Raw genomic sequence first — 23,139 nt, forward strand, 5'->3', positions numbered from 1 at the left:
TATCCTCCAAAGTAATACCGACCTTCTGGTCTAGATTCCAACTCATTAACAATTGGTTATAATAAAACCAAGAATATACAATATTTTCTTGTTTCAAATCTGCTAAGGATTTAATTTGCCAATCCTTTCCTACCAGACTAAGTAATTCCCTATAAGTAATATTATCCAAATTAATTCCTCTAGATACCCCTTCTATCACCTGTCCTGGAATCGCCCAAATGGGAATTTTATAATTTAATCTATAATAATATTTCTTCCATACTCATAATAGAGCACTTCTTAAAATATGAGCTTTAAAAACTTAATCTACTTTTTTATTATAAATTAAATAAGCATACCAACCATATAATAAATCCCATCCCTCAAGTAAAAGTATATCTTTATTAGTTAAGTTAAGCCAATCACTAATAAATGTTAAAGCCACCGCATCATAATATAATTTTAAATTTGGTGCCTTAAGTCCTCCTCTTTCCCGTGCATCTTGTATAATTTTAAACTTGACTCTTGGTTTTTTACCAGCCCAGATAAATGTATTGATCCCCTTCTGCCAAATATCCAAATTAGCATCTTTTTTCAAAATAGGGATCATTTGAAACAAGAAAAGGAATTTTGGAAGAATATTCATTTTTACTGCTGAGATTCTCCCCAGCAGCGATAATTGTAACTTTTTCCAATCACTTAAATCCTTTTGTACCTTTACTCACAAAGAAACTACCTATGTCTTATTCTTACTTTCTACATCCCTCCAAGGTGATTTACAATATAGGTAATATTTAATACACATAAGAAAAATAATTTAAAATAAATTATTTGAAGCTCCCAAAAACTCTTCAAGGGCAGCCCCAGTAATGCAAGCAGGGGCCCCTTCGGAGTATCTGTTCCACTAGTGAGATAAGTTTGCTGATGTTCAACTGATCTCTACTTCCTTTTCCTTGCTTGAAGTTGTTTTCTTTTTCTGGTCCTGATTTCTGGAACAACTTAGGAAAAATCTACCTCCTTATGCAAATGATGCATAAGGCCAAAAATTTTGTTTATTTGCTTCTCTGAATGCCACTTCACCATCTTTGCCAGCATCATATGGTTGCATCCCCGTGTACATCATTCAGAGAGTTTTAGAAATTTGCCCTCCAAGTAGTTTGCACTTGTATCTTCCCATTCTGTCAACCTGCACCTTCTTTTACCTCTGTTCCTCTACTCCTACTAGCTCTTGAACTTATTCCCAGCATCAGATTAAGCCCAAATAAACCACTCTGTCAAATGTAATTAGGAAGGACAAAACCAGCCCAAGATCGGCTGTTGAAAAAGTTAACAGCACACATTATGTGAAAGATTTTAAAGACAATTTACAAAACAGCTTTACTGATCAAAAAGCAAAAGGTTGATTTCTATCAAAATGTGCAGTTTTTAGTATCTGCTACCTATGTGGTTGCGAGGACATCATAAATGGGAAGAAAAAAGAGGCAGCTCCCTGCTGAGTTTATCTACAGGCAGGAAATAGATGTGAAGAGAACAGGTCAACATCTCAGAGTCATAGAGATCCACGGTTATACAATCATTACATTCACTATCTAACTCTCCCTTTCCTTTCAGTGAGAAATGTATTAAGGCCTACGCTTAGGCAGGAGTAGCCTACCCCAGGACCGAGCAGGCCCTGAATTCCGTGGGTCTCTGGCTACCTCCAAGCACCCTGAGGTTGAGCCTCGCAGTCAGTAAACTCTCCTGCAAGGGTAGCCAGGGTAGCCAGGAGATTTTTCCTGCCTAAATGTAAAACTTTGCTTTTCTGCACATTAAAACTCATTTTGTTGGATAGTACCCATTGTTCAAGTTTGTCAAAATCTTTTTGGATCCTGAGCTTGTCTTCTGGGGTGTTGGCTATTCCTGCCAGTTTAGTGTCATTTGCAAATTTGATGAGTTCCCCTTCTATTCCCTAATATAAGTCATTGATGAAGATATTGAAGAGTACTAGGCCCAAGACGGAGGCTTGTGGTACCCCACTGCTTACTTCTCTCCATGTGGATGTAGTACCATTGAGGACTACTCATTCAGTACAGTTTGTCAGCCAGCTACAAATCCATCTGATGTTGTTGTTGTCTATCTCACCTTTTTCTAGCTTACTAAGCAGCAGGTTGTGGTCTACTTTGTCAAATGCCTTACTGAAGTCTAAGTATACTATGTCCACAGCGTTTCCCCGGTCTACTATCTGATCACTTTACCAAAGAATGAAATAAGATTGGTTTGGCATGATCTGTTTTTAACAAACCCGTGCTGGCTACTAGTTATAACTTTGTTTGCTTCGATTTGCTCGCAGAACTGTTTTTTGATTATCTTTTCTAGGATCTTTCCAGATATTGATGTTAGACTGATTGGTCTGTAGTTTCCTGGGTCTGTTTTTTTCCCCTTTCTTGAAGATGGGAACCACATCAGCCCTTTCCCAATCATCAGGTACTTCCCTGGTGCTCCAGGATTTATGAAAGATGTGGTGCAACGGTTCTGAGATAACATTTGCCAGCTTCTTCAGAATTCTGGGATGTAATCTGTCAGGCCCCAGTGATTTATATTCGTCAAGATTGGATAGGTGTTCCCTTGCCATTTTCTTGCTTATTTTAATTTTTGTTTCTAGTTTGTCTTTTGCAGTATTTTTTTTTTTTGGTATGTTGTGCTATAATTACTTTTTTTGTGAAGACTGATGCAATCCACCAAGTATTGTTTACATGAACAGAAGTAAACCAGAGATTACTATCTATCTATCTTTCATATCATATCATTCGCTCTTTAATTTTTTAAAAACTTATTCTGGGCTTTGCACATTTATAAGAAAGAGGCTTAGAAGTTCTGAAAATGATATGTTTATGAGTGTATTAATTAATTCATTTTCTACAAAAAAGCATATTTATGTGGTAAAGGCACCAAAAGTAGATTAAATGGATTAAAATAAATTTCAAAACCTTATGAATAATTACACTAGAAATAATAAAAGCAACACAACCACAAAAATGCCAATGAGGGCTAGGACAACTAAGGATAATCAGGTATAATCAGATACAGGGGTATCTGCAGAGGAGGTGTTAGAAAAGTCAGGATGGACCATGTTATAATAATAATAATAATAATAATAATAATAATAATAATAATAATAATAATAATAATAATAATAATAATAATAATAATAATAATAATAATAATAATAAAGCAGATAATAACAAGACCTGGCAATGGCTAAGAGCAGGAAAATTGAAGAAAGAGACCGAGGGGCTAATTCTGGCTGCACAAGACCAAGCCTTAAGGACAAATGCATATAAAGTCAAAATTGAGAAGATAGCAACAGACATTAAGTGCCGCCTATGCAAAGAAGCTGAAGAAACAGTGGACCACCTGGTAAGCTGCTGCAAGAAGATTGCACAGACTGACTACAAGCAGCGGCATGACAAAGTAGCAACAATGGTGCATTGGAAGATCTGCAAGAAATATCATTTGCCTGTAAGCAAAAACTGGTGGGATCATAAAATAAAGTCATAGAAAATGATAAAATTAAACTGTTCTGGGACTTCAGAATTCAAACAGACAAGCAACTGCAACATAACACCCCAGACTTAACAATTGTCGATAAGAAAGACAAAAAAGTCTGGATAGTGGACGTGGCAGTGCCTGGAGACAGCAGAATAGATGAGAAAGAACTGAAGAAGATAACAAAATACAAAGACCTACAAATAGAAATAGAAAGACTGTGGCAAAAGCAAGCAAAGGTAGTACCAATAGTAATAGGCACCTTGGGTGCAATCCCAAAACAACTGGAGCACCACTTGAACACCATCATCAGCATTGACAAATTCGCTATTAGTCAATTGCAAAAAGAGGCCTTACTAGGAACTGCTTCCATCCTGCGACGATATCTGTAATACCATCAAACATCCACATCTGCCTATCCCAGGTCCTTGGGAAGGACTCGATAGGTAGACAAAATGCCAAATCCAGTCTGAACATCTGGCTGACTGTGCGATGATCCATCATCATCATCATCATCATCATCATCATCATAAAGTTGGGAGGGACCTTGGAGGTCATCAAGTCCAACCCTACACCATTTCAGACAAATGGCTGTCCAGTCTCTTCTTAAAAACTTCCAGTGTTGGAGCATTCACCGCTTCTGGAGGCAGGTTGTTCCATTGGTTAATTGTTCTAACTGTCAGGAAGTTTCTCCTTAGTTCTAGGTTGCTTCTCTCCTTGATCAGTTTCCATCCGTTGCTTCTCGTCCTGCCTTCAGGTGCCTTGGAGAATAGCTTGACTCCCTCTTCTTTGTGGCAGCCCCTGAGATATTGGAAGGCTGCTATCATGTCACCCCTCATCCTTCTCTTCGTTAAACTAGACATACCCAATTCCAGCAACCGTTCCTTATATGTTTTAGCCTTCAGTCCCCTAATAATTTTTGTTGCTCTTCTATGTACTCTTTCTAGAGTCTCAGCATCTTTTTTATATCGTGGTGACCAAAACTGGATGAAGTATTCCAAGTGTGGCCTTACCAAGGCATTGTAAAGTAGTATTAATACTTCACGTGATCTTGATTCTATCCCTCTGTTAATGCAGCCCAGCACTGTGTTGGCCTTTTTGGCAGCTGCAGCACATGGCTGGCTCATATTTAAGTGATTGTCCACTAGGACTCCGAGGTCCCTCTCACAGTTACTACTTATAGAAGCCCCAGCTTTGGTCGAGCAGTCATGGTCACCATCTTGACTTTTTTGCCTTCCCTCCCCCTCCATGGATGTACCTAGTTAATAGTTTCAGTAAAGACAATAGATTAAGTCTTACATTCAGCCTTTCCCATTACATACTTTCTAGATATGCTGGACAACAATGTTGGATGTGTCCATCTAGAATCATCTGGTTTTGAAGAGCTAGCCAAAGAAATAGCAAAAAAGTTGATGCAAGAGAACAGTTGTGGAAAGTGTTTTTTATAGCTGAGTTCTCTGAAACTCAGCCTCACAACTGACTAGGGCTGGCAAAACTTTGCAAAAGTGACTTGGTGGTGGCAAGCTGGCTGCACTGAGTTGTCTTATTCTGATCCAGGTACCTTGAAATTTGCTGAGGGAGACATTCTTGAACTCTCTGTGTTATCATTTGTTCAGGTGCACCAGGTGCATGTGGGCTCTTGGGAGTATGAAGCAAGGACTCCCTCCACCATGGTCTACGTTCTGTCTTAATAGAGCGGCTAAAAGTCTACACAGACAGCAACCAAACTGGATATTACCTTGAGGTAAGATGGGAGGCCTATAAATTTCATAAATAAATTTCATAAATAAATATTGCATCCCTCACAGTCAAAGACTACAGAGGCAGCAATTACATTCCTTGTGAAGGGGAGGCAGAAGCGAGGAGGAGAAGAGGAGCCAGCAAAAGCCATTCCCTTGGCTCTGTTTTCGGCTGCCCTTCCACCCTCATCTCCCTGCATGGCCTGGGAGCAGCAGCAGAAGAGAGGAAGGGGAACAGGCCGGGGTGGGAGCGTGGGGACCAGACCCTTTGCAGAAACCAGCCCAACTGGCTCAGGAGTTTTCCTGCCTCTTTCTAGACACAGGAAAGCAAAACACTCAAACTCCAGGATGCTTCATTCTAAATTAGGCCACAGGTTTTAATGAACATTTATCACATGAGTCCTTCAAAAGGAGAAATGTCAAAGGAGTTAATAATCAGGCAGTACTTTTAAAAAGCTCTTTTTTAACAGAGATAACAACCACCAGCAAGTTATGGGATTGCTAATAAGACATCAGTCTTGGAAGTCGTAGTGACATGACACCTACAATCTCAAATAGGAGTGACTTTCTCATTATCCTTATTCACAATTTCAGGAATAGGGTCTAAAAAATATAATTTAACTAATGTTAAAATGACACTTCAAAAAAAGCAGCGGTTTGGGAATGTAAGACTGACAGAAAGAACATCTTCCATGCAAAGTTATCCTTTTGAAATGGGTAGCAATTCTTGGTCTTTATAACAGTTTAGACAATTTGGTCCTAATTGCTTTCTTTAGAGAGCTGAAAGCATGAGGAGAAACAGCTTGATAGACATCCCTGTCTGACTGTGGATGGTGAAGCAGGCATGCCAAAGAGTTCTCCCCCTCCATTTTACTTCCCCTCTTTTATATTGCTGATATGACATATGGCTGAATAATTAAAACAGCATTAGAAGTTTTGAAGTTCAGAAGCAACGGCTGCCGTCCCGGACTTGCTGGTTCTACTTCTGCTTAGAATTGGATTGTTCCAGGACATGTTTCTTCATTAAATGGTGGGATAGGTTTTCATTAATAAACCACAGTTATGCACATCAAGTTTGATGAAATAGGAATCAATAGAAATTAAATGCTTCATTAGATAATAATCTAATTTTTCAATGCAGTTGTACCCAAGTAAAAAACTAATTTTTTCTCAATTTGCCTGGATGAACCGACAACCTCTTTATTCACATAAACCAGAAAGGAAAGCCCAGAGTGTCATCTGACCATTCCTGTTTCTTTTCTTTTTAATAAAGAAGGATCATATAAGGTATGGATCAAAAGGTATCTTAAATCCTGCTTACATTACTGGGGCTGCCCTTGAAGAGTTTTTGGGAGCTTCAACTGGTGCCAAATGCAGTGCCAAATGAGTGAGACATTGCGGGTACCTGCTGTTTGGCACCTGTTACACCTCTGCTCCATAGGCCGCACAGGCTGCCAGGCTGCTTCTGGGTACAACGCAACGTGCTGGTGTTACCTTTGACCCTTTCATGGCTTGGGGCCAGGCTACCCATGAGTTGATCTCCCTCCAGCAGCATTTCCCCATCCTGTTAGATCCAGCAGGAGGAGCTCCAGGGCTAATCTGCGACTGGCTGAGAGGGTCCAGGAGGAGCCTTTCTTACTGTAGTGAACCTCTACCTAGATTAGACTGGCCCCGTCCCTGTTGGCCTTCCACACAGCCTTGCAGGCTTGGCTTTGTTCCAGAGTCTGGGCCCTGGCTGCATGATGGAGCCCGTCTCCTAGCCATGTTGAAGGCTGGACTGAAGTTTTGTCCTTCTGCATATTTTTAAAAATCTTTTTTCATATTGTTAGTTGCCCCGAGATGGGTGGCCATAGAAATTTACTAAATAAATGTCATGTTATGTCATGTCATCCAACCTCTGATCTGATTCAGCCACCCAGTCTGAAAACTTCCCATCAAGTGGAGTCTATCATGACTCTAGGCTGGCTATTCCTCTATTGCCCCCAACCTCTCATGCAGAGCTTGAGCCTCCCTGACTTCACCCTAGATGTCCAGGAGACTGGACCCTCGTTCCATTATCCTTCTTGGCAAGTCAAAGAGCTCCCCGTTTGCCTAGGCAGGCCTCTGCTTTCCCCATTTTTCTTCTCCTGGAGATTATGTTTTCAGCATCTCCTTTTCAGGTTCTTCCTCCCCTTTTGGTTCTGAACATCCTTTAGAAGTTCCATCCCAAAGTCCATGGCACACAATTGATTGTCTCAGCTTTTCCTCATCAAGTTCTTTTTTTTACTCCAACATGGGCAGATTTTGTTCACCAAGATCCCTGACTCTTCCAATTCATCGGCCAGTTCCTCTCTCCTAGGCAGCATTTGGTGCCAGAGAGCTGGATCCCTTGTTCCTTCTACTTTCTGAGAAAATTCTCACCATCAAGAGAGGCCAGAAGCCTCTTGGACTTCTCTTTCCTAGCAGTGGGTTGGCCAAGACTCTTGATCTCCAAAGGAATTCCAAAGTTGATTTAGAAAGAGATCTTCTGATCCACTTCTGCTTCAGCAGGTGACCTGCACCAAATTCCCACAATAAAATCCTTTTTATGTGATGTGATGATGTGATGATCACTGTCCAAAACAGATGGATGCCCACTCGAGGAAGAGGCATTTAATGAAACAAACATGAAAGAAGGTAGAATTCATCTACCAAAACCAAACATTGTTCTTTTAATTATGTTAATCATTTCAGCAGGTATTTTGAGATTTAACAATCAATGAAGGTGGTAGAATTTCTTTCTTTTATAACTGCAATTTGATTAAGCGCACAAGTATATGTACAAATTGATCATTCAAATATCCTGAACATTGCTGGAAAAGTGAGATTAATGAAACTGAAAACTCCTATGCAGCTTTCATGAAAATTAGCAGAAATTAGAACTGGCAAGGCCTAAGCAGGATTGAGGTACATTGAAAAAGGAAGTAGATGTCTCTTTCATCCTACAAATTAATGAGTTATAGCAGGGATTAAAAGGTCGTGAACATTTTCAATATTCCTGCGCAAACCTTGCCTAAATCATAATCTGTTCTTCACACAATGCCTCAAACTAGAGAAAGAGAAGCCAATTAAAGAAATTAGTCAGAACCAGTACACTCCTTCATTTATTTATTCAGAAAAATGATCCAAAGCTACATATTTGTGTGTAGTGAAACTATGTAAATCTCTAGAATGACCAGTTCATTCGAAGGGGAAGTTAGAGTCAGGAGGCTGTGCTGGAAGAAGGAGTTCCAGAATTCCTCTGTTGATGGGAGGGACTGATCAGCAGTTAGCAGAAACATTCAGCTGCAGGTATTGCTGCCTAAGTGTGTATGTGTGTGGGGGCAGACTAGATACTGAAAGCAAAGGTAGACATATTTTTGCCACACATAAATACACCACTTTGGATCATTTTCCTCGATCAATGTTTTTGACTCATTTGCTTAATTTGACTTTATCTAGTTTTGGTACTGGCTTGGAGATCAAATAACATTTAGGTCACATTTATGCAGAAATACTCGAGCCAGACATCCTAGAATGTGAAGTGAAATGGGCCTTAGGAAAGCTGAGCAACAACAAAGCTAGTGGAGATGACAGTATTCCAGCTGAGCTATTCAAAATCTTAAAAGACGCTGCAGTAAAAGTGCTACACTCAATTTGCCAGCAAATTTGGAAAACTCAACAGTGGCCACAGGATTGGAAAAGGTCAGTTTACCTTCCAATTCCAAAGAAAGGCAATGCCAAAGAATGTTCAAACTATCATACCATTGCACTAATTTCACAAGCAAGTAAAATTATGCTTAAAATCCTACAAGCTAGACTCCAGCAGTATGTGGATCGAGAACTTCCAGAAGTACAGGCAGGATTTCGAAGAGGCAGAAGAACTAGAGATCAAATTGCCAACATACACTGGATCATGGAGAAAGCTAGGGAGTTCCAGAAAAACATCTACTTCTGCTTCAACAAATTGTGGCAAGTTCTTAAAGAGATGGGAGTACCAGACCATCTTATTTGTCTCTTGAGAAACCTATATGCGGGTCAAGAAGCAACAGTGAGAACTGGACACGAAACCACTGATTGGTTCAAAATTGGGAAAGGAGTCCAGCAAGGCTGTATTCTGTCGCTCTGCCTATTTAACTTATATGCAGAGCACATCATGAGAAAGGCAGGGCTAGATGAATCTAAAGTTGGAATTAAGATTGCCGGGAGAAATATCAACAACTTAAGATATGCAGATGATGCCACTCTAATGGCAGAAAGTGAAGAGGAACTAAAGAGCCTCTTGATGCGGGTGAAGAAGGAGAGTGCAAAAGTTGGCTTGAAACTCAACATTAAGAAAATCGAGATCATGGCATCCTGCCCTCTCAATTCCTGGCAAATAGATGGGGAAGAAATGGAGGTATTGACAGATTTTATCTTCCTGGGCTCTAAGACCACCACAGATGGGGACTGCAGCCAAGAAATTAAAAGACGCTTGCTCCTGGGGAGGAAAGTTATGGCAAATCTGGACAGCATACTAAAAAGCAGAGACATCACCCTGCCAACAAAAGTACATATAGTCAAGGCCATGGTTTTCCCAGTTGCAATGTATGGCTGTGAAAGTTGGACCATAAGAAAGGCTGAATGCAAAACTATGGTGCTGGAGAAGACTCCTGCGAGTCCCCTGGACTGCAAGGCGATCAAACCGGTCAGTCCTAGAGGAGATCAACCCTGACTGCTCTTTAGAAGGCCAGATCCTGAAGCTGAAACTCAAGTACTTTGGCCACCTAATGAGAAGGAAGGACTCACTGGAGAAGAGCCTGATGCTGGGAAAGATGGAGGGCAACAGAAGAAGGGGACGACAGAGAATGAGGTGGCTGGATGGAGTCACTGAAGCAGTAGGCGTGCACTTAAATGGACTCCAGAAGATGGTAGAGGACAGGATGGCCTGGAGAAACGTTGTCCATGGGATTGCGATGGATCGGACACAACTTCGCAACTAAAACAACTGAAAATTCAAAAGGTTCACAAACTTTAAGCACCCCTGTATTTGTGGAATTTCGATCTTCAGCTTCCTAGTGATGTCTTATTGGTGCCTTTTTGTCTTGCATTTTGTCATGAATCCAGAGCAATATAAAGAGGCATCTGGAGGCCCAGGTGTTCCCAGGGAGGAAATCCATTCTGTGACAAAGCGATGATTAAGGGGAAGGACGCTTGTGGTAATGCAATCTTTTGCGGGGGGGGGGATTTTGAGGGCATTACACAATGCTTGCGAAGGAGAGTTGGCTAATCACAAAAATGTGTCATCCCCAATTGTCCCTTTATCTGAAATTATCTCTGCCTCCTCCCCTAAGGTCTGCTCCCCAGGATGCTTTTTCTTTTGTCTTTCCCAGGCATTGGCACACCCTCTTTTCCCTGGGAATACCTGGGAGAATAAAGCTATGGCTTACTGGCTAATAGTGTACTTTCACAGCAGACCAGGTTTCCATTTAATTTGTTTAATATAGGATGTCAAAATACTGAACCCAGGTGGGTCAGGGAGTTTGAAGTGAGAAGGCCTGTGGGGTCCCCATTACCTGCCCCGAGGGCCTTGTGTTCAAGACAACTCAGAGCAAGAGTCACAGGTGATGTGAGGGGTTTTGTGAGATCTCTGGGCCCTTGGAGCTTCCTGGGACAGGGTCACCTTGTGTACTTTATGCAACACAAACTGTTTCAGGTGCATCATTTGAGCCTTTTGGACAAAGATGGGAATGGAACTATCAGCTGCACCTATTAAATTTTGTTTTGCTTGCAGGCAGTGCCTAAAGAAAAAATCACTTGGAAAGAATCAGAAGGCTAAGCTCTCATAGAGCTGTCTGGAATGGATCTTCTCAAGGAGCATCTTGTCCTGTAAGGCCCTTCAATGTTTTGAAAAACTGGATTCTTTCATTTGTTCCACAGAATGGGTGACATGGGATTTTTCTTCTGCTTTTCTGATGGATCCCTTCTGCATGGGCTGCCTCTTGAACTGGCTTCTTGCCCATTATTTTGACAGCAGATAATGGAAGAGAACGTCAAAGTTTAATTTTGAAGAATATGCACAATAATGGAAGAAGGAACTCCGTGTAATATTTGAACAGAAACCTATTTTGTGTAACAAACTGAAGCTGAGTACAAATCAAGCAATCAAATCAAAATAAGCCTCAGATAACACCTGAGCAAGAAATACCGTGCAGCCAAGAAGCCAGTAAAGCTGGACCTTCTCTGGCCAGAGAGAGGGAGCCAAACTAAAGGAAGTACTGCAAAAAGACGCAGATGCATCTTTGCATCGCAACGTGGATTTCTGACACAATCCCAGCAAAGGTCTAAGGCCAAAGGGAGACCTGCATTGCTGCTTTCAGGGTGACAATATTTTTCGGCTCAAGGACGCATTTTGTTTTTTGAGAGCCTTTTCATTTTTTTCAAAATACCAACAGGACCTATATGGAGTCAAGAGATATAAATAGGCAATAGATCTCTTAGTATTTCTTTGCATTTAAAAATGTTAAAGAGTAATGTGAGCAGGAGCCTGATGGATACCAAGGAATGTATCCATGCCATGTACCCTCAGTTAAGTTTCCTTGAGATAAATCCAACCCCCTTCCATGCAGTTTTTGTGGCAATAATAGAGCAGGGGGCTGGACTAGAAGATCTCCAACCTCCCTTCAAACCCTATTATTTTATGTTAGCCACCACCTTCTTCCAAGAAGTTTTTTCACTTCCAGCCTAGCCTTCAGCTCTAAGATTGCCAGGAAGTCTCCCTGACTTCCACTGAGTGCCGCCATCACCTGAGACACTCCCTGTTTAACATCTTCAGATCCTGACAGGGCTGAATGGAGCTGGGAGTACACAAAAATGCTTCTTACCTGGCAAGGCTTTTGCCCATTTCACCACATGTACCAGGTGCCTCTCTCCAAGCTCATTCAAACTGGTGAGAAGGGAGCCAAAGGAGTCAGGCTGATTATTGTCATGCCCTGAACAAACCACGCCAGGCTCAATGGCTTCCAGGACATTGAGGAAGATAGGCTGGCATTCCAGGCTATCGATGTGCGTGATGGGCATTTTCGTGGCTTGCTCCTCAGTGGGGCTCGATGGCCCTGCTGTTTCCCCTTCTTCTTGCATCTTCAGGTTACCCAATTTCTTTAACTTGCGGGCTGAAAGGAAAAAAGGGTTCTAAGAAAACTTTCCATCACAGGTTGACAGTTTATAGGATGAGTGGACATATCATCAAAGGAGGAAAGGTTTATGGAAGCTTCTTTCACAATACTAAACCTGATGAACCTGCTGCTCTTGGGCACTGCTGCTGCTGCTACTCTGGGGGGAGACACCAGAATGCCCTGGGGGCCCTCTGAGTTCCTCTGCCCAGCCTAGGCTGAGAGGTGGGCAGGACAGAATTTTAATGCAGCTCCCACTCACCCAGGCAGTTGTGTAAATACAATACGAAGAAAATGATTACAAATAACTTTATAAATTCTCACTATCTCAACCAGACTTTGCATGACAACCCTGAGAGTCCAGTCTTCTCCCCCAAGGTTCCACAGCGGAATACCGTGCAGGCTTGCACAAATTTGTAAGGAATATTTTTAGCGTTTGCAAAAATTAATGTGTTAGGATTTGAGCAAACCATTTGGGAGTGATAGACATCACGGGGGTTGTGGTTGCCCCTAAAATGAGTGCTCCTCCTCCTGCTGTTGTGTTTGTCGCACTTGGTATGACAAGATGGAATTGTGTTCCTCTGAATGCCTCTCGATATTCAGAACTGATGTTCACCATTAGAATTATATGGAATTTTCCCCAATGCCCAGAGCAGCAGTATAGCCCTGGATCTCCTGCTGCAGGAACATAACAGAGATTTTTCCATCATTATGCTTTTATATTTCTGAACAACTAGATTTCTGACAACCATTCTTGCAAGCAAAAGAGCATGTTTTATATATTTTCGATCTGATCCTACAAGACTAGTTATACTCTACAAAGTAAAGGGTATCCATCCTTTTAATATGGCAGGGGTCACTATGCTCAAGGGCAAAATGGCGTACAAAGGATTAAACTTTGATGACCTACCCAGCCCCAAAATCTTGTAAGATCTCTTAGGATAATTCTCATTAATTCTGGCAGGCTATGTCATTTTTAAAAATTAAATGATGTATTTTTAAAATGTTAATTTGGAGGCTCCATGGAAGCCACTTGCAGGCTGTGAATTCTATTGCTGCTCCCCGTCACAATGGAAATCACAAAGGCTGGGTAAAAAGAGAGGGCGAGCTATTGCAGCAGCAGAGGTGGGGGCGTTGTTCCCCTTCTCCACCCCACCTTCTCCATCCCTACTCAGTATAGACCAGCTCTATGTTTCATACTATAGTTTATACTAAAGCCTCGTAATATTTCCTAATATTCAAATGGGATTGGCTTTTAGGTAACTAACATCCATTATTCCTGCCTTTGAGTGTGACAATCTGCGCTTTTCAAAACTAAACACTCTTTCTTTTAATTTCTCTTTGGAGGTTGACTTTCTGGTTGGTGCTCTGATAACCTTTGCTCCCTTCTCTAAACTGTCTGAATTGTTCCAGTTTTTACTGGTCATGTTGCTTTTGGAATTGTGCAATTTATTAATTTTTTCCTAATATTCAAATGAGGTTGCCTTAAAAAAAAAAACCCGAACAAACAAACTGTATCTCCCTAGACAGCCGGGATGCTCTATTGACTTCATGGTTGTCTTCTATTTTGTCGTTTCGCTGAATTGCTTGCCTTTATGTGTTTCTCTTAGGATGCTGACTGGCTGTGGGACCCAAATGGTGACTGCAGAACTGGCTGTGGGTCGGACCAGGCTCCACTATTTCACAGAAGTGCTGCATTTCAGGGGTTCTGAAAGGCCTCTCAAATTCTTGACTGCTTGAATCAGAGGTGGGGAACAATGGCCCCTTTATGACTCGTGGACTTCAACTCCCAGAATTCTTGAGCCAGCATAGCTGGTTCAGAAATTCTGGGAGTTGAAGTCCACAAGTCATTGAAGGGCCATCGTTACCCACCCCTGCCCTGAATGATAAATGAATTTGTCCCACGCATGAATAATGCTAATGATTTTACGGGCTAGTGGCACGTAATAAAAACACTTTTCATCAGAAAATATGTCAAACAAACAAACCTAGTGACAGAACCTTGTAATTTTTTTAAAATAAAGATTTTCCACTAGCAATTAACATTTAAATAATGTTATTTTAATGGGAAGAATGAGCTTGCCTAGTTTTGCACAAGTCCTGAAACTTAGGTTCTATTGTTGAGAGACCCGCTCGCAGTTCTCATTCCACATTTGTTTTCCCTCTTCATAACAGAAACAATGGGAAACCTCAACTTGGGTCAGGCCAAGGAGCGAACACAGACCGCGATCCAGCTTTGCAGGTGCAACCTCAGCTGGTCAAGACTTGTTCTGGGTTCTGCTTAGACAAGAGGACTGTTGGCTTGTCCAGGTGACCCAGGAGAAGGGGCAGCAATCACAATTTTAAAGACCCTGCCCTACAGAATTAAGAAAAAGAAAGACGTTTTTCTACAGTATGTCCTTGTATTAATGAGGCTGGTTAAATCCAGCTAGAAATGGTGGCTCTATAGACCAGAGGAAGCCAGCTGGATCAGCCCTGCCCCTTGTCTGAGCTGAGCCACTGAACAGCTTGCCGAGTCCTGAATGTTCCGCTGAAGAGCTGCACTGCCAGGGAGATTTAAGCCGATCCAGGCAACCTTCAGACTTGCATCACGTTACATAGATAAGAATAAAACCCTAGGAAGTCTGTGATTATGACTTCTCTAATTCTCTGAAATGGACTGTTTCTAGCCTTTATTTATTTATTTCCCCCCCTGGATGTTTGCTTTAATAATTGGCTTGCTCACAGCCATAAAATCTCCAGAGCCAGATTTTGTTATTCTAGACAATAAAATGCTTTTATATCTCCCTGAAACTCCATCACCTTTTTCTCAAAAGCCAGCTTGGAAGAAAATAAAATAATTAATTAGAAATAATGGGGAAGAGAGAGGAAAAATCCTGATTGCTTCACTTCAGCAAGAGAAGCATAAAATAGTATCTGTTGTCCTGGAGGATCTGTCTCCCTACATTAAATGATACTTATCTGAAACTTCGTTTGGCCATAATATAAAAAATAAGCCTCCAAACATAAAAATGTCAAATCAAAGAGCATCTCAATAAATCAATTCAAAGGCTGATCTTTAATTATATGCTTTGGATGATCTACAGTAAAAGCAATTAAGGGAGGTTGCTCTGTAAAAATGGGAACATGGCAATAAAAAATAAAAGTGAGTAACCTTTGAAAAACAAGAGCAAAGTGCAGCATGACATCCGTGCCATTATTTATGCAGGTTGGGATGGTGACAAGGAGAATTGCTGAACATGATCTGACTGTGTCTCGCAACGTTCTGATAAGCTTTCCCAAGAACATCGCTGCGCTCCTCTCTTAACCTTGAGGCAGTTTTGCTTCAAGCTCCACAGTCAGCATAACACGGCCTATCTGTGTTCACAAGACACAACAGTCCTTCTGTTTTGACTACATGCATGGTCGCCAAAGGGAGCCAAAGAAGATGCTGCACATCTGGAAAGATCTAACCTTCCAGAGTTGCCTGCATGGCCATTTCTGAGAGAAGCTGTGACTTCAGTCTATGTTCAGAAGTCAAGATACAAAATTTAGACATTAGAGCAGCTCTGCCCAACTTCTCATGATCTCTATGGTTCGCAACTGCAACTTCAAGGCTTCCCAGCTAATGGGACTACAGCAAATACTGGGAGGTATTCAGTTAGTAATGATTGTGCCCTGGATAAACCTCAGTGGCCACAATGCTGCCACTGAGCAAAGCATTTATTTAATGTTTTTACTTGTAGTTTGTGGAGATTCCCCATCATCCAGGCCATGGTTGTCCCAAAGGTGCTTTTCAAAAGGCAACTGGACTTTGTTTTTGCTTGAAGATGTTTTGCTTCTCATCTAAGAAGCTTCTTCAGTTCTGCGAATCTCCATAGACACCTCCAGTGATGGAGCACCCACAATGTCTGGAGGCAGCCACTCCACTGATTAATTGTTCTGACTGCCAGGAAATATCTCTTTAATTTTAGGTTGGATCTCTCCTTGATAAGTTTCCATCCATTGCTTCTTGGCCTGCCTTCAGGTGCTTTGGAGAATAGCTTGACCACCTCTTCTCTGTGACAGCTCCTCAAGTATTATTGAAAGAATGTCACTATCATGTTACTCCTACTCCTTCTCTTTGTTAAACTAGACATAACTAATTCCTTGAACCGTTCATCATACTATTAATCTCCAGACTCCTAATCATCTTTGTTGTTCTTCTCTGCACTCTTTCTAGAGTCTCAACATCATTTTTGTATCATGGTGACTAGAAATAGATGCAGTATTCCAAGGGTGGTCTTACCAGCACAGCAGAAAGTGGTACTAACACTTCATGTGATTTGAGGATATCCCTCTGTTGATACAGCTCAGGAAGGCATTAGCTTTTTTGGCAGCTGCAGCACACTGTTGTGGCAGTGTGTCTCAACCTCAGCAATTTTAAGATGTGTGGTCTGCAAGCATGCTGGCAAAGGAATTCTGGGAGCTGAAGTCCACATATCTTAAAGTTGCTGAGATTTTGAAAAAGTCCTGCTCTACAAGTAGTGAATGCCCCATTAGGAAACTTAGAGAGCAGCCTTGCAAGTCCAGTTTGTTTCCTCTAATGCACAAGAGGTCAGTTAGTGGAACCCTAGAGAAAACATTCCAGAGTTTGGACAAACAGATTGCTATGTCCAGTCTAGCCCTCTCCCCCTCCCGTCAGCCCAGCTGCTCCAAAATAACAGATTCTGCTTTTTTTGGAACAAATCCTGGTTTCCTGCTGATAATGATTGTAGCTTTGATTATGGATGGGAAAAGACAAGATTCCCTGTTTCCTCAAGAGGAGAAGGTTATTAAACTTAAGCTGATGGATCAGCTCAACCACACAACACAAATAGGAGTGGGTGGGTGGGGGCATGTGTGCAAATGGGAGGGAGGGAGAGATAGAGAGAGAAAATATGATGTATTAGGTATTGAATGTTTGGGTTATCATTAGAAACATTGGTAGGGGGAAGCAACCACTGGCACCAGTCACATCCCCCCCCCAATCTGCCCGTGGAAGTACAAAACGTGCTTCAGGCTGAAAAACAAGGGTAGCCTGGTATGTTCACATTTGTCCTGCACATTGCCTAATGCAGCTGGAAACTGTGTCAGCCGTGTCTTGGGCAGAGGAGGAGGGCAGGCCAGGAATGAAGAATGCTTGCAAAATCCCTCCTTGGCACCTAAGTCCAGCTGAAAGGGAGCCCTTTGGGCTGAGGCCTGCAAAGTAAATAGGCAGGCATGATGGCTATAAAAATGCAACATGGTTCCTGCCCAGAGGGAGAAGGCCATCGTTCATTCTGAATGACTTTAACATCACACCACTAAAGATGCCCAGGGCAGGGATGGGCAGAGCCCTAAAAGAGCACCCTTGATCTTGAACTGACACCACAGGATCTTTTGGCAACTGTTGGGTAGCTGCCCCATTTCAAATGAAGGGCAGTCAGGCCTTCTGTTGCCTTGGAAGTAGCTAAGGAAACACAGCTCTATTCAAAATGGTTTACGACATCATGTCCACAGTGTTTAACTGGAAAAATTGAGATTATTAATCCATTGTGGCTGGCAAGTTTCACAGAGACCTCTGGAAGCCTATGAGATAGGTCACACAAACAAGAAATATTCAAGGGAAGCAGAATCACATTAACAGAGACATTTCTAGATACACAGAGATACACCACCACTGGGCTAGAAACATATGCTCAGTCTTAAACTGAGGAATATTTGTATTTAGAAGAGATGAGTGTAAACTCTTCTAGTCCAACCCCCTGCCCAGGCAGAAAATCCTATCTATTGCAGACAAATGGCTGTCCGGTCTCTTCTTAAAAACCTCCAGTGATGGAGAACCCACAATTTCTGGAAGCATGCCACCATTCAACTGATTAATTGTTCTCACTGTGAGGAAATTCCTCCTTAGTTCTGGGTTACTTCTCTCCTTGATTAATTTCCATCCATTGCTTCTTGTCCTGCTTTTAGGACGGTGCTCCTGCTTTTAGGTGCTTTGGAAAATAGGTTGACCCCCCCTCTTCTTTGTGGCAGCCCCTCAAATATTGGAAGATTGCTAACATGTCACCCCTAGTCCTTCTTTTCACTAGACTAGACATACCCAGTTCCTGTAGCCAACCTGGATGCAACATTCCAAATGTGATCTTACAAGGCATTATAAAGTGGTAGTAACACTTCATATGATCTTGATTCTATCCCTCTGTTAATGCAGCCAAGGACTGCATTGGCTTTTTTGGCAGCTGCTGCACACGGCTGGCTCATATTTAAGTGATTGTCCCTTAGGACTCCAAGATCCCTCTCACAATTACTTTTCTCTGCATTGATTTTCATTTTGTTAGACAGGGCCCAGTGTTCAAGTCTGTTGAGATCCATCTGAATCTGAATCTTGTCTTCTGGGCTGTTGGCTACTCCTGCAAGTTTAGTGGTGTCTGCAAATTTGATGAGTTCCCCTTCTATTCCCTCATTTAAATCATTTACAAAGACGTTGAAGAGTACAAACTGGCCATAGAGGGATCTCCCCTGAACCAGTATTAAGCAGGTCTGGGGCCATTTAGAAGGTCTCAATCAGTTAGGGTTAAATAAATGCAATGATGGCAGAGAAGTAATTTTATTTGCTGGGTTCCTTGCCTGAGTTAGATATGAACAATAGCTTTTGTTGCTCATTTTCCATTTTCTGTCTTCCAGTTGCAGATTTTCAGCTAGTTATTTTTCCATTTAATATGTTGCCAACTTTGACCACCTTGATTATGTGTTAGACTAAAAAGGGGTGGGATACAAAGCTTAAAATAAATGAAGTTGGTTACTTCTGAAACATTTTTATCCTGAGTAGGAGAGCTCTGATGTTGGATTGGTGGGATGCTGGTGAGGCAGAGGATTCTTGGATTTGTGTGTTTGTGTGTGTATCTTTGAGTCTGGTTTTGACTCCGGGTGACTGCCTGGACTCGACCCTGCAGTTTCCTTGATCCAACCGGAGGCCTCCCCTTGTCTGCAGCACTGTGCTGGTGTGGAGGCTTTGGGGAAGAAAGAGCTATGACTACAAGGCAGGAACCAAGAATTGGCTGTGCCAGTTTTAGCCCAGAGCTTGCTAACACTAACCCTTAATGCTTGATTGCATGACTGGCTCAAGTTTGAATGATGCAAGTCTGAAGTCAAGGTTTTACAATTCTTGGCATCGGATGGACTAGATCAGGGGTGTCAAACTGCCGGCCCGCGGGCCAGTTTCATCATACCGGAGCTGCATCCACCCCATTGCCGGCAATGGCAAAAAAGCTCCGATACGTCGCGCGACATCATGTGACGTCGCGAGTTTGACATACCTGGACTAGATCAATAATGAACTGCATGAACAATAAAAGATATTGTATTGGTCAGAGCACCAAACCTACCTTTTCCTCCTCTCCCCTTTTCTCATCAAATGGGGCACTTCAGCTGCCTACTGTTAGTAAAGAGTTAATCACAAATATCCAACCACTGAACATTTTTGCACCTTTCTGTGAGGTCAAGACAGGAACAACTCGGGGAGGGATTCCAAAGGGGGGAGAATGGTGGGCACCAATTCACAGCCCACATTTTCACAATTACTTTTAAGTTAACATTAAAAGGGAAGATAAAAGGAGGCAGGCAAAAGGTTAGAGTGACCTAGAATGGACACACGTGCACATACGGCATTCATTTGCTTGGCCCGAGGAAGCACCTGATCATGGGAAGGACTGAGCTTTATTTGTAACATTCAACTAAAGAGATTTTCTTTCTGAAAGGGAACTCTTAGCTTGGTCAGAACAATGCCAAGCAGGAGACTGTTTGGCAGTTAAACTCCCAGGAAACCACCAGCTTCTCTCATCTGATGCCCATCGACCCAGGCTGCTCTTGGGAGTTTGTGGCCTTGGATCCAGGGTGCCTCTGCTCACACACAAACAGGCACCAGCAGGGTAGCTGGGACTGCCCTGGCTGGGCATTTGGAAAAAGATGCCAATGCCAAGGAGTTGGCTTGTAGGGAACCTTTGGGCTGGGTTATGATTTAGGCAGTTCTTCAGGACAGTGACCTAAGGACTGCATGAATTTCCTTCCCCTATGTTGCATTTGGCACAGAAAAGTCTTATTCTGCATCTCACATCTTTTTGTGTCAGCATCGTGAAAGCAACGTTAAGTGGCTTTTGGGGTGATTGCAGTCTTGCTCAAGGAGACTTGAGAACATTCAGAAGCAGTTATGGATCCTTGTTTATCTTGCCCATCCTATAGTTTGCCAAACATGTTCAGAGCAAAATCCACATGCGGCACACAATCTGGCATCTGTTTTTTAGCAACAAGATCCACTGAGCTCAACAAGGCTCACTTTAGCACCCTGTCTTTGTTCCAAAATGGTACTAGCTAGGAATTACGACTTGATCTGTGCTTTATCAACACCATCAAAGCTGAGTCTGACTCTCAGTATTATTGCTGCAAATGTGCTCCCTTTGGTAGCTTGTGGATCCTGGCTATGAAACTAAGCCCAATGGAGCCTAAGACTATGCCACACACTTGAACTCTCTGCTGCCTCTCTTCTGGATGAGGACAGAACAGAACAGAGTAACAGAGTTGGAAGGGACCTTGGAGGTCTTCTAGTCCAACTCCCTGCTGAAGACATGGGATATGAAGTGCATATGACCATCATCTGGTTGCTGTTGAAAAAGCTAAATGTTTTCTGTGACAAAGAGCAGGCAGCCTAAGCTACTTGTTTTTTTAACAAGAGGCTTAAGCTGCATGTTAAGACTTTAAAAAAAATGCTCCAGAACATACTGTATACTCAACTCAGTAGTTTGTGACAGTAGCAGAACGAAACGCTCCTTAAAATGCACACAGATACTGAGATTTTTTTTCACTATTTGGGGTGGAGATGAGGGTGGGCTACTTTTATTATTGTCATTCCTGGTTTCTGCAAATCAAAAAACCTTGCAGATTAGATAATTCAGTCTTCCAGGGGAGGCATGGCAAGCTAAGCATGTCTCTGAGGAAAGATGACAACCATGGCAAAGACTCAAGAATCAGCAAGTAAACTAGTTTTTGGGAACCTCTCCAGAAAAGGAGAGGAATAGAGATTATCCCCATGTGCTCTGGGTTGCTGCCCCTCATGAAGAGGCCGCAAGACAGCAGTCTCCTGGAGGAGGAGGAGGATACTACTACTACTACTACTACTACTACTACTACTACTACTACTAATAATAATAATAATAATAGAGTTGGAAGAGACCTTGGAGGTCTTCTAGTCCAACCCCCTGCTCAAGCAGGAAACCCTATACCATTTCAGACAAATGTTGTCCAGTCTCTTCTTAAAAACATCCAGTGTTGGAGCATTCACAACATGAGACAAATATGGAGGAAACTTTTAAAAGACACTGGATTTGCTAACTCATTTTCTAACCACTTTCAGAAATTACCAATTTAATTATCTTAACGCTATTAGAGACCTTCAAAGCGATAAGTTTTAAAAGCAACCTGGTGAATTTATTTCCATTCCTGAAAAAAACTTAACAATTTAAAGAATTGGAAATAAATAGTAAAAAGCAAATAAGACTTTGATTTAAGAAAGATATACACAAATTAAGGGCCCAGGCAAATTTTAAATATTTGTTACTATAAGCTTTTATTAAACTAACAGCTTTTCATGGAAAGCAAATTGTTTTGTCTATCTTAAGTGATAACAGAGATTTGAAACTTTAGGACTTCAGAAATTGGACACTGGGAAGGAATAAAGATTCCAAGCAGAAAAGGGAAAAAAAACCAAAATGTAAACTTGCCCTTGGTTTTTTCTTCGTATGGGGCTTACAAAATGACACAAAACATTAGAATGTTTGAAATACTTCAGGAAATTTTCAAAGAATGGGGCCAGAAATTTGTAAGCAATGTCAGCAATGATATCTGCTTCTACAGCTTGATTGTCCAGAAGATGTTAATGATGAGGTGATAGATGTAAAAAATTGCCTGATGTAGAAATATTAAAACCAGAAATACTGGTTAATAAAGAAGACATAAAAGGCAGCTAAAGTGGAAAAGCGATGCCCAGAGAAAGACCCGGATAAAGACTTTTTTTTACTGGATATACACAAGAACCTGGTTCAAGCGTTGAAAATGAAACTGGAAATACAAATGGTAAACAAAAAAAGGGGATAATGACTTTTTAATGGATTTACTATGGAGGTTTGCTAAAGCCTTTAAGAAGTCTTTGAGTTTGGATAAAGAAAAATTGAACAGAAACCAAATCCTATGACAACAGCTGAATGAATTAAAGATCAAAATTTTCAGAGATGAAAGAAAGGAATATAAAGTTGGTTTCTTTGACCAAGATTAAAATGACACATGTTTTCATAAAGCTCTGGTGACCATTTTACAGATATTTGCTGACATCAGGACTGGAAAGTTTATTATTGTTTTATGCATAAATAAGGGATACGTTATGGAAAGAAGAGATATTTGTACGCTTTTAGAAGATGAAAAGTTATCATTTTCATTTATATTTTTTGTGATTAAGATTGGAAGTAACTTTTTTAAATATTTCTTTTCTTTTTTGTCATTCTTTTTGTTTTTGCACTTTTATAAGAGAAAACCTTGCAGATCACAGAGAGAAAACCACTTTCCACTCTTATTCCTGTTCCATACATGGGAATGTTTGGGGCTTTAACATAATTTTCTCCTCATTTTCTCAACAAATGTCTATTTTTTTCTTGTGTGTACATACATGTAAGCACAATGTGCACGTCTGAGTAAGGTTGTGAAATGTTCTGAGAGCTGTA

The 23,139-nt window shown here is 41.4% G+C and overlaps 1 protein-coding gene across 3 annotated transcripts in view; it reads right to left on the reverse strand.

The window, feature by feature from the left end:
* AR (androgen receptor) overlaps positions 1-23,139 on the reverse strand; it is a 181,650-nt gene that overhangs the window by 9,121 nt on the left and 149,390 nt on the right. For all 3 annotated transcript variants that reach the window (XM_029283479.1, XM_015812712.1, XM_015812711.1), the window contains one exon: positions 12,104-12,391. In XM_029283479.1, the coding sequence (XP_029139312.1) occupies positions 12,104-12,391 (288 nt within the window). The remainder of the gene's footprint in view (positions 1-12,103; positions 12,392-23,139) is intronic.

This window comes from Protobothrops mucrosquamatus, unplaced genomic scaffold (assembly GCF_001527695.2).
Source record: "Protobothrops mucrosquamatus isolate PMUCROS unplaced genomic scaffold, P.Mucros_1.0 scaffold108, whole genome shotgun sequence".
Lineage (NCBI taxonomy): Eukaryota > Metazoa > Chordata > Lepidosauria > Squamata > Viperidae > Protobothrops > Protobothrops mucrosquamatus.